The 11,013-nt window shown below is 39.1% G+C and overlaps 1 protein-coding gene across 1 annotated transcript; it reads left to right on the top strand.

The window, feature by feature from the left end:
* The first annotated feature begins 5,714 nt into the window (after positions 1–5,714).
* opn1sw2 (opsin 1 (cone pigments), short-wave-sensitive 2) lies at positions 5,715–7,518 on the top strand. Its single transcript, XM_077529078.1, has 5 exons — positions 5,715–6,288; positions 6,394–6,562; positions 6,628–6,793; positions 6,885–7,124; positions 7,291–7,518. The coding sequence occupies exons 1-5, from the start codon at positions 5,910–5,912 to the stop codon at positions 7,393–7,395; spliced, it is 1,059 nt and encodes a 352-aa protein (XP_077385204.1). The 5' UTR covers positions 5,715–5,909; the 3' UTR covers positions 7,396–7,518.
* Positions 7,519–11,013: the final 3,495 nt, after the last annotated feature.

Here is an 11,013-nt window from a genome sequence, read left to right as displayed (position 1 = left end):
ATTTCTTAAACACTCGAAATAAATAGTGTATTTACGCTTAACTACATACAACTCATTACATTATGATTCGATAAAAGTCCGCGGTTTATTGTCCCTTACTAAAGATGGCGACATCCGGTGTTTTTTTGTTTTTTTTTAAATCTTTGTATTTTTTTATTTTTATTTTTTTTTACTCCAGTGTTGCAGTGGATTCTGTTTTTTCCACACCACTCTAAACCAATTTACACATGCGCATCAATTCACAATACTCGCATTTCGGCATAAATACACAAATTTTCACTCGTTTATTTAAAATATTACCACGCCCACATGTACTGTAGTAATGGTTACGCCCTCAATCGGTAATGGTAAATGGACTGCTTTTTATATAGCGCTTAAACTACACCAAATGTATAATTAACGTTAATATCAGTGCATGTTTAATCACTTTCTTATATTCAACTGTCTAAAAACGCTTTAATTAAATAACATTATACAAATAAATGTTGAGATTTATTGATTATTGCAGACTCGTTTCCACACAATATATTGATCTCTATTGAGCTTTTCCTTTGATCCTAAATTCAGCATGATAAATTATTATACAGGATCTTAGGTGAAATTATTCAATAGATGTTTAAATTTCGTAAATCTATGCTTTATGAACTTCAACGATACTGTGCTGTGTGCATCTATAGGGCACTATCTGTAAATTAGACTATCAGTAGAACTTTTCAATTTGAGAGATTATGATCAGACAAACTGAATATAACAGCAGTAGTCTATTACGACGCGACTGCTTTACTTCGCAACAGTGCTACTGCTTTGCTCAGCACCAGGCCGATAATACACCACATCAAATGAACATTTAAGTGATTATCTCATGCAGTCAATATTTGCAATATGTTTTTTGTCCATTAGATGTCAGACTTTCGCCTCTTACCTTACAATGGTAGCGTATTCGGTACATTCAGTTCACAGATTTTAGTTTAGTTTAGTTTAGTTTATTCATTTTTTCCTTTCGGACACATTACAGCTTACATCAATCACATCACATCATTTGCAACATTGACATCCAAAAGAAGGGCTTACGGGTAGAAGCCGAAGCTTATTCGAGAACCGTCCCCATCGACCCATTACTATAATGCATCAATCATATACATTATTTAGAATAGTCATTAATTTTTATCGTTATCCATCCCATACTATCCCAGTCACTGCTCGCTCAGTTCATCTTGAATGTCCGTGTGTAGATTGTGGCTAGTCCCAGTCAATTGGAACTGGTGAGTCGGTCCCCAGACGCCACCAGCAGGCCCACCCAGGACTTTTCAAAAGTCAGGTTGTACATTGTGACTATTTCTGGATCCTCGTAATAATGTTAACCCCCAAAATGTAAGCTCCCCTTCTAAAGCCCAACATAGGTCCAATAATTTCCCATGTAATTTGTTGATGAAGTTGTTGTTGTATCTTTTGAAACCAATTTAATTTGTGATTGAATACTCCAACGAGTCAGTTCAGGTATCATTTATATATCTTGTTCATATCGGCCTATCATAAATCATTATTTCAATGATTAGTTTCATACTTTAGTGAGCAAAAATATACATTTTCTTACATCTACATCAAGTTTGCATGCACCTTCCAGTGTGATTCAAAAGGAAATGACTTAATTCTAGGGATGGGCGAGTAACGATACCTGGTATCGGTATCGCAGCCTTATTCCAAGGTAGCAGGACTAGCAACAGCGGCTAATACTAACATCGGGCACCCTCATGTGGCCGTTTCACAATTAGGAACTAGGAATTAGAAATTAGAAAAACTGAAAATTGCCATTAATTTCATGCACGTTCAAGGAAAAATCATATATTGGGATATATAGGGCTTTCTTTAAAATTATAATTTGTTCTTTGTTTTGGGGGGAACTTTTGTGTCAAAAGTACTAATTGCATCGGTATCGGTGACTACTTGAGTTGAGTACTCTTACTGGTATCGGTCTGCAAAAAGTGTTATTGAACATAATTTTGAAAACTAGGCTCGTTTTATCAAATTCACAAAACCACACACCTGAACTGCAAAACCTCTCACATATCCTCCAAAATGAAGCACTGCAACCAAAACTACATGTAGCTTTGCCAAAATCAAACTTTTGTACAAAGTGGCACACACATCATTCATGTCACCAGATTTTGTCTCATCAACTACACACTGTTGGGCATAATGCACAGTACTGTCATCTTTAGTATGCTTTGTCATAATACTAAAATAGTTCAAACTGTAGAACATTCTCCAGATTGTTCACAAGCACAGACATATTTGAATATATACACATGCTGTTCAAACTTTTTAACAATTTAAATGTACTTTTTTTATTTTTCACAAGTCAGGATAACATACGCACAGCAGATATGTTTACATTGAAGGGAACAAATATATGCTCACAAAACAGTAAACTGAGAAAGAAAATTGCTGGAAAAATATCTATCTATCTATCTATCTATCTATCTATCTATCTATCTATCTATCTATCTATCTATCTATCTATCTATCTATCTATCTATCTATCTATCTATCTATCTATCTATCTATCTATCTATCTATCTATCTATCTATCTATCTATCTATCTATCTATCTATCCATCCATCCATCCATCCATCCATCCATCCATCCAAAACCAAAAATTAGGCAACCTCTCGCATCGCATTGTCAGCCCATGGTTGATGACATGATCAACTAAGGTGGCTTTGATTTCTTTTTAAAGTTGCTGTCTTGGCATGAAATCCTCTACCAGCTTTACCCCTAGCTTTCTCCCACCACCCCCCTCATTATCCGCCTCTCTTCGTCACTCTCTGCCACATCTTCCATTGTTGTTGTAAAAAAAAAAAAAAAAATAAAAAAAATAAAAAAATAAAAAGAGACAAAAAATGTTCATCTGTGGTCTTTATATAGTGCATTGCTTATACTTCCTGATTGAGGTGCTAGCAATTAACCACTGAGGTGTTTGGCCAGGTGGCACATATATTAGCCAGTTAGCTCATGTATTGTGATTTTGAATGGAAGTGTGTTGCAATGGCAAACATGTGACCTTAAGTCGGAATTTTGTGTCTTATGCAGGTGAATCGTGTTCAGTGCATTTAAAAGGTGCCATTTTGAATTGGAAAATGTGTGTAAAGCAGAACATGTGTTTAGAGTTTTGGAGACTTGAGAGGAGGTCTTGCTCTCTGTGTGCTAGTTTAAATAATTGTGCTATGCAAGTCATTTTTGTGTTTTAGCAATTGGAAAAAAACTGTAAAACAAACCAGATTATTTTCTACATCCTGAAGTCAGGTGTTCAAAAAAGCGTGAGCCTACTGGGAGTGCGCAAGCGGGTTAAACAGGTCAGTCGGGCTCAGAGGAACACCTTGCTCTTACGCACTGCTTTGAGCTGCCTGAAATGGTTTATATACAGTAAGAGCATTAGGGAGCAACCATGAAATCACCTTTGAAACCCTAAAGAGCTCATGATGTGTAAGCCGCAAAGCGTAAGAAGACTTACTTCCACCCAGACAAGAGAAACAATGGGGGGCATCCTGATTGCTGTCAGATCACTGGGTGCAGAATGGACAACATTTCTGCAAACAGAAATCATTTTACAAATGTTGATATATAGCTCTTACAGAAAGTTCCCTTTTAGACTAAAGAAATCTTTACATATCAGATATTATCAGGCAAGACAGGACAAGATCAAATCAGATGCGACATTATTGATCCCACAGTGTGGAATTTCACTGGTTACTTGCTAAAACACAATTTTGCAAACTCGGCTCGTTTTATCAAAATGATAACACAATTCACAAAACCACACACCCAAATTGAAAAACCCCTCTCATATCCTCCAAAATGAAGCACTGTAACCAAAACTACATATAGCTTTGCCAAAATCAAACTTTTGTACAAAGTGGCACACACGTTATTCATGTCACCAGATTTATGTCTCATCAACTACCCATTGTTGGTCATAATGCACAGCACTGTCATCTTTAATATGCTTTGTCGTAATACTAAAATAGTTCAAACTGTAGAACATTCTTCAGATTGTTTACAAGCACAGACATATTTGAATATACACACATGCTGTTCAAACTGTTTAACAATTTAAATTTACTTGTTTTATTTTTCACAAGTCAGTGCAACATATGCACAGCAGATATGTTTACACAAAACAGTAAACAGAAAGAAAATTGCAGGAAACTATATCTCTATATCTCTTGAACACACCAATCATGAACATCATTCATGTTTGAGGTGGAAGTTGTCAGAGAAACAGTTTTAACAGAACAGGACATATTTTCAACAAAATTGGGAGCTTTTCCTTGCTTGCGATAATGACCCATTAGCTTCCTCTTTCTTCTTCTTTTGGTATTTTGCTATTTTGCCATCCATCCATCCATCCATCCATCCATCCATCCATCCATCCATCCATCCATCCATCCATCCATCCATCCATCCATCCAGCCAGCCATCCATCCTCTCACCCCCCCCCCCCCCACTCCCTCATTCTCAGCCTCTCTCTCTCTCTCTCTCTCTCTCTGCCACATCTTCCATTGTTGTTGTAAAAAACAAAAATAAGAAAAAAAAAATGTTCATTTGTGGCCTTTTTATAGTGCATTGCTTATACTTCCTGATTGAGGCGCTAACAAGAAAATATGTTTAGAGGTTTGGGGACTTGAGAAGAGGTATTGCTCTCTGTGTGCCAGTTTAAATAATTGTGCTATGCAAGTCATTTTTGTGTTTTAGCAATTGGAAAAAACTGTAATATTACGGCAAAGCATACTAAAGATGACAGTGCTGTGCATTATGTCCAACAGTGTGTCGTTGATGATCTGGTGACATGAATGACGTGTGTGCCACTTGGTACAAACGTTTGATTTTGGCAAAGCTACATGTTGTTTTGGTTGCAGTGCTTCATTTTGGAGGATATGTGAGGGGTTTTGCAGTTCGGCTGTGTGGTTTTGTGAATTGTGTTTTGCTCAACAATACTGATTCACATTGGGTAAAGGCATGCACTAATATTTATTATACTAAATTTGACTGTTTGGATACTCTGAAGTGATCATAACTGCACTGAATCGAGTTATCACCCTTTAAAATTCCTCACAAATGTGCTCTCGCTTCATGTCTTGAGCGCTCACAAAGGAGGCAAAATGCCAAAGAGGCAACACAAATCTCAAGTTAAGCCAGCAGAGTGGATTACACAGGGCGTCAGCGAGTCAGATTAGAAGATTTGATGCAGTTGCAAACCAGATTAGCAGGTAAAGACCTGCTCTGCGCTTCCTTAAGAAAGTGGGATTAACCTTTTTAAATCATTTGCTCTTGAGAACTAGAGTTCATGTTTTACCTACCATAACATGTTACAAACATTTAAATGCTTTGGAATGTGTGCTGTAATTTAATGATGAAAAATATTGGGATACAAACGTATTTCAAGAAACAAATCGGTCAATATTTCTGTAGCTTTCCTTTTATTTACAATCCAATGAGGCAGCACAATCCTTAAGACTGTGGACCAGTGACATGACCTTTGACTTCAGCCACTCACAAAATGTAGTCCGAGAGCTGTTTAACCTATTTGGCAGCACAAACAAAACAGGAACCGCTAAATGAATTACACCAATTAATGTAAACTTAAATCATTTAGGCGATTATAGAAGTCATTTATCCGTTAATGGGGCTAAAGTGGTTTCCTTTGGCCGTTGTATAAATGGTCCTCTACGAGGGACTGAGAGACATTTGGGATGCTGTTGTCGCAGCATTTACTGTTGATTTTTAGTTAACCCCTTTAAATCCATTCAGCATTTATTTATTTTGATTCATTGGCCACACGTGATTGGCTGAAGCACATCATAAGCAAGGAAGCTGTGAGTTGTTTTTGATTTTGGTGACATCAAGCAAAATGAGGGGACATCGAAACAACGAGCTGCCAGAAGATTTCTGGATACCCGTCCCTCTGGACACCAACAACATCACCACGCTTAGTCCATTCCTGGTTCCTCAGGACCACCTGGGGAGTACAGCCACCTTTTATGCCATGGCTGCATTTATGTTCTTCATTTTTGTGGTGGGGTCGTTTATCAACATCCTCACCATTGCTTGCACCATCCAATACAAGAAGCTCAGGTCACACCTGAACTACATCCTGGTGAACTTGGCTGTAGCAAACCTTATTGTGTCATGTGTGGGCTCTTCTACTGGCTTCTGCAGTTTTTCGGCAAGATATTTCATCCTCGGACCATTGGCATGCAAGATTGAAGGTTTCATGGTGACACTTGGTGGTGAGCTGAAACCGGAAATTTAGAACGTACACAAACGTCCATGTATAATGATTTAAACACAGGTTTAAGAGCCTTTTTTTGTTTGTTTGTTTTTTGTCCTACTAGGTATGGTAAGCCTGTGGTCTCTTGCTGTGATTGCCTTCGAACGATGGCTGGTCATTTGCAAGCCTCTTGGGAACTTTGTTTTTAAACCGGACCATGCTATCGTCTGCTGTGTGTTCACTTGGGTGTTTGCATTGATCGCCTCGGTCCCACCGCTTTTTGGATGGAGTAGGTCAGTATCAATAGAACTGATTCACACTTACTCTATTGTCAATTGCTTTTGTCTGTTCTTTGCAGATATATTCCAGAGGGTCTGCAGTGCTCCTGTGGGCCAGATTGGTACACCACAAATAATAAATACAACAATGAAAGCTATGTGATGTTCCTCTTCGGCTTCTGCTTTGCTGTCCCACTTTCCACTATTGTCTTCTGCTATGGTCAGCTGCTCATTACAATGAAAATGGTAAGATCAATCACATATTTTCATAGATTCTAACATTCTCGTGTGTTGTGATGAATCCGGGTTTGGAAACATTTTGCCTCTTTCCGCAAAGGCTGCAAAAGCCCAGGCGGAATCTGCCTCCACTCAGAAAGCAGAGAGGGAAGTGACCAGGATGGTGGTCATCATGGTGTTCGGCTTCCTGGTGTGCTGGCTGCCGTATGCGTCCTTTGCTCTTTGGGTTGTCTTTAATCGTGGACAGACCTTTGACCTGCGACTGGCCACCATACCTTCTTGCTTTTCAAAGAGCTCAGCAGTCTACAATCCGGTCATCTATATCCTCTTTAACAAACAGGTCTGTTTGATCTTTATTTTGAGCTAATATCCAATTACGAGTGATTCAACTATAATAATACTAAACAATATTAACGGTCAATCAAGCCACATGAGCATAAAAGCAAGCGTGCAGTCTGATAGTGATTATTTTACTCATAATCTTTTTTTTCTTTTATCCATAACAGTTCCGGTCATGCATGATGCAGATGTTGGGAATGGGTGGTAGTGAAGAAGAGTCATCAACGTCAACAACTTCAGTGACTGAAGTCTCCAAAGTTGGACCCGCTTAGACGTGGATTTGTTGATTTGTATGCCACTAAAGAGTCAGTCAGTTGTAAATAAATATAAAAGCATGTTTTCGCAATATCAAAACAAACAAAAAAAAACATAATAAAGTATACTTTTGCAACTTTTTGGAGCTCTACAAAATATTTACTATCATCATGACATTTCTTTAAAATGACCATTCATCCATTTTCTGAACCGCTTGTTCTTATGAGAGTCGGGGGCATGCTGGACCCTATCCTAAGTGTCTACGTGCAGTAGGCGGGCTACACCGTAACTGGTTGACAGCCACTCGGAGGGCACACATGGACGAACAACCATTCACAGCTACAGGGACAATTTATAGTGTTCAATTAATCTTCCATATGTGACCAGTTCTGGTAAAAGCGTCCTCATGTGTCAAAAAAAAAAATCTAAATTAAGATATTCATCGATTCAAATTCTACATAATTGCCTTTAAAATATTAAAATAACGCACATAAAAAATTGACAAAGTTACCTCAATTTTAATGTTAAAGTTGAAATCCCTAGTTTTATATATATATATATATACTTATTATGAGAGTACCGCACTTATTTTTTTTTTCCACGTAAAACAATGTCTGCTACACACAGAACTCTAATCCAAACAGATCTAATATACATTAAATGCATGGTAGCAAAGAAACGTGGCAACTAGGGGGACTGTGCTAAATTCCTAAACAAACAAAACACCCTGTAACTAAAAGTAAGTCACAACTTTGTTTGGGACCTAAATTCAGGAAAGAGAGTATTCCAAACAGAAATAAAGACACACAGCTTTGTGCAAATACATTTACAAAGCTTTATAAGTAACATTTGAGTGCAGGCACAGTGCCAGAGGGAGCGAATACATTTTTATCACTTCACTTATTTTCTAAAGTGTTTCTCGTTTTTTCATTAAAAGCAAAATATTAGGCATTTTAGATACACCTTTTTTCAGATGGATACCAACTCTCGAGTAGTAATGATATATGGATATGCGGCTTACTTATAAATAGATAAAAAATAAAAAATAAAAATTATATCCGCACAGTGGCTTGACTTATACTTATTTAATTTTGTTTTATTGTCATAAAGACGACATTTTTCCTTGAAATTGCATGAAATTCTTTTAATTGTTATTCTTGTACTTTTTTAATGACTATATTTCCTGATTGCAAAACGACCACAAGAGGGCGGCCAATACCGATACTTGTACTGTCCTTTGAAATGAGGCTGAGTATAATTTTAACTGTATAGTCAAATATTTTTTATTTTTAAAAATCAATACGTAACGCCAATAGCACACGTTTTTAAACAAACAAGAAAGTAACTGGAAGACTCCGCCCTCCCCTCCCAAACACACACGGGTACAATTAAGGTGCAGCACAAACACGGAAGCAGGGATTGGATTTTTTTTTTCTTTTCTTTTTAAAATGTAAAATACAATTCTGGAGTAGTTTTACCGGGGCTATACAGATTTCTGACAGAGCTGCGTAACTCCTAACCGTATGGTTCAGCGCCTTGCATGTTTGAGTGGATTTTCCCCCATAAATCCAGACACATATAGCCTACATGCAGTATTATACATTTGAGATAACTTAGTGTTACACACCAAAAGTAAATGTCTGTATTTCTAAGACTCAATTTCCGTTCTCCCACAGTTAAAAAGATCATGCTTGACAGTCAGTTACTTGCAGTGTCTTTGTTAGAGAATGGAAATTGAATCACAAGAGGGCAAGAGTGTGAACTACAACACATATGTACACACACTTACCGTGTGTTCTGTTATTGGGCTTAAAACAAAGCTTGAAATCCCTCCCTTGAGCCAATTAAGTGGAATCTAAGTATCATTCAAAGTTCCTACAAATAAAGCTTTAGCTCACAAAACACAGACGTGAGAGGATCTGCAGTTTAAACAATAAATAAATAAACGTTTCCATTCTTAGATTTATCAGTTTTTCTGACAAAAAAAATTATACCTGAGTTGAAAAAAAGAGAAGAACTCTTCCCATGGAGCTCCCAGATGACTTTTGGAACTCCGTTCCTTTGGACACCAATAACATTACTTTGTTCAGCCCATTTTTGGTTCCGCAAGATCACCTAGGGAGCAAGAATCCAAATCTTGCAGAAAGTCAGATATCCCCATACTTTTGCCCTAAACGTGCATGTAGTAAAGGGGTGGGCAATTAATTTTGCTAAGGTGCCACGAGAAGCTGCTGGCCTGTCACGCCGCCACAGGCGGGACAGCCTATGCTTTTATTTTGTTGCATTATTTCCTGTTTATTTTGAAGTCACTAACCACCCTCTCACCACAGGTCACTTGCCCTTTCTCCCGCTCCACTCATTACCGGTCCCGCCCATGATTGTCCCTACCTGCCACCAATTATCCCCAGCAATAAAAGCCATTAGCCTCCTCCCTCAGTTTGCCGAAGTGTGACAGCAGTGCATAGAAGTGTCCGTCTGTCTGTCTGTCCGTCCGTCCGTCCGGCTGTCCGTCCGTCCGTTGTGCCTTTTCCTCCCCAGTGGCGCACTTTTTGTTATTCCCTGTGTCCTGAGCCAGTTTTCCTCCCCAGCGGAGCGCCTTTAGTTCTCCCATTTTTGAGTGCCCCTTTTTCCCTCAGTTAGAGGTGATTTTGTGTTGCGGAAATAAACTGTTGCCATTGAGGCCTACTCTCTCTCTGCGTCTGAGTCCTACCTTCCTCGTCGTGTCAGCTGCTTGCTGAGGGCCAACCCAACTTGCTAACACCAACTTTGTCTACATTATTAATGTCTTTAGAAAAATTATACTGTTACATATGTAGATATGGTGTATGTGTGTGTGTGTGTGTGTGTGTGTGTGTGTGTGTGTGTGTGTGGGTGTGTGTGTGTGTGGGGGGGGGGGGGTCTTGTACATAATACATAGTGAGGACCAAAATACGTCTTTATCCAACAGAATGAGGACATTTTTGTGAAGTGAGGACATTTTGGCCGGTCCTCACTTCTCAAGACTTAGTTTTAGAGTTTAGGTTTGAATTGGGTTATGGTTGGGGTTAGGGTAAGGGTTAGGGTTAGGCAATCATTTTTGATAGTTGGGGACAATCTAACATGCTACGCATAAAAGAGACCCACCGACATGTTGTTTCGAGACACCACTCCCCAGGGTCGCACCAACCCGGCCCTTCTGGTTTACCTAACAAGAATCCGACTTTGCGCTATTACAAATGGAGATTAAATTGTCAGTCTCCCCATCCAGGCCCGGCCGAAACGCAACTCCCACCGACTTGCCTGAGAGGCTTTTAGGAACACTCACCTGGGATGCGAAGGCCCGCATGTATGCTCTTATGGCACCCAGTTGAGCGCCCACCCAATGGATGCAACAGTGGAAGGCCACTTGAAGGAGGCCCTTCTACGGTGGCCTACGATTAGAGGCACTAGCCAGACCGCACCACATCATCCATGCACAAAGGCAAGTGGCGATGAGTGCTTATTATGGTATCGTAACCCACTTTCGCTAGGGTGATCACCAGGGAATGGGCCGGTTTTCCACCTAGGCATGATGGACTATTTTGGATCAACACCCTATTCGGCCTCGGGCTTCCTTCTATTGGCAACTTTCAATATGGTTTACACAAAACACATGA

Source organism: Festucalex cinctus, chromosome 8 (genome assembly GCF_051991245.1).
Source record: "Festucalex cinctus isolate MCC-2025b chromosome 8, RoL_Fcin_1.0, whole genome shotgun sequence".
Classification (NCBI taxonomy): domain Eukaryota; kingdom Metazoa; phylum Chordata; class Actinopteri; order Syngnathiformes; family Syngnathidae; genus Festucalex; species Festucalex cinctus.
This window is presented reverse-complemented; position numbering and strand designations above follow the sequence as displayed.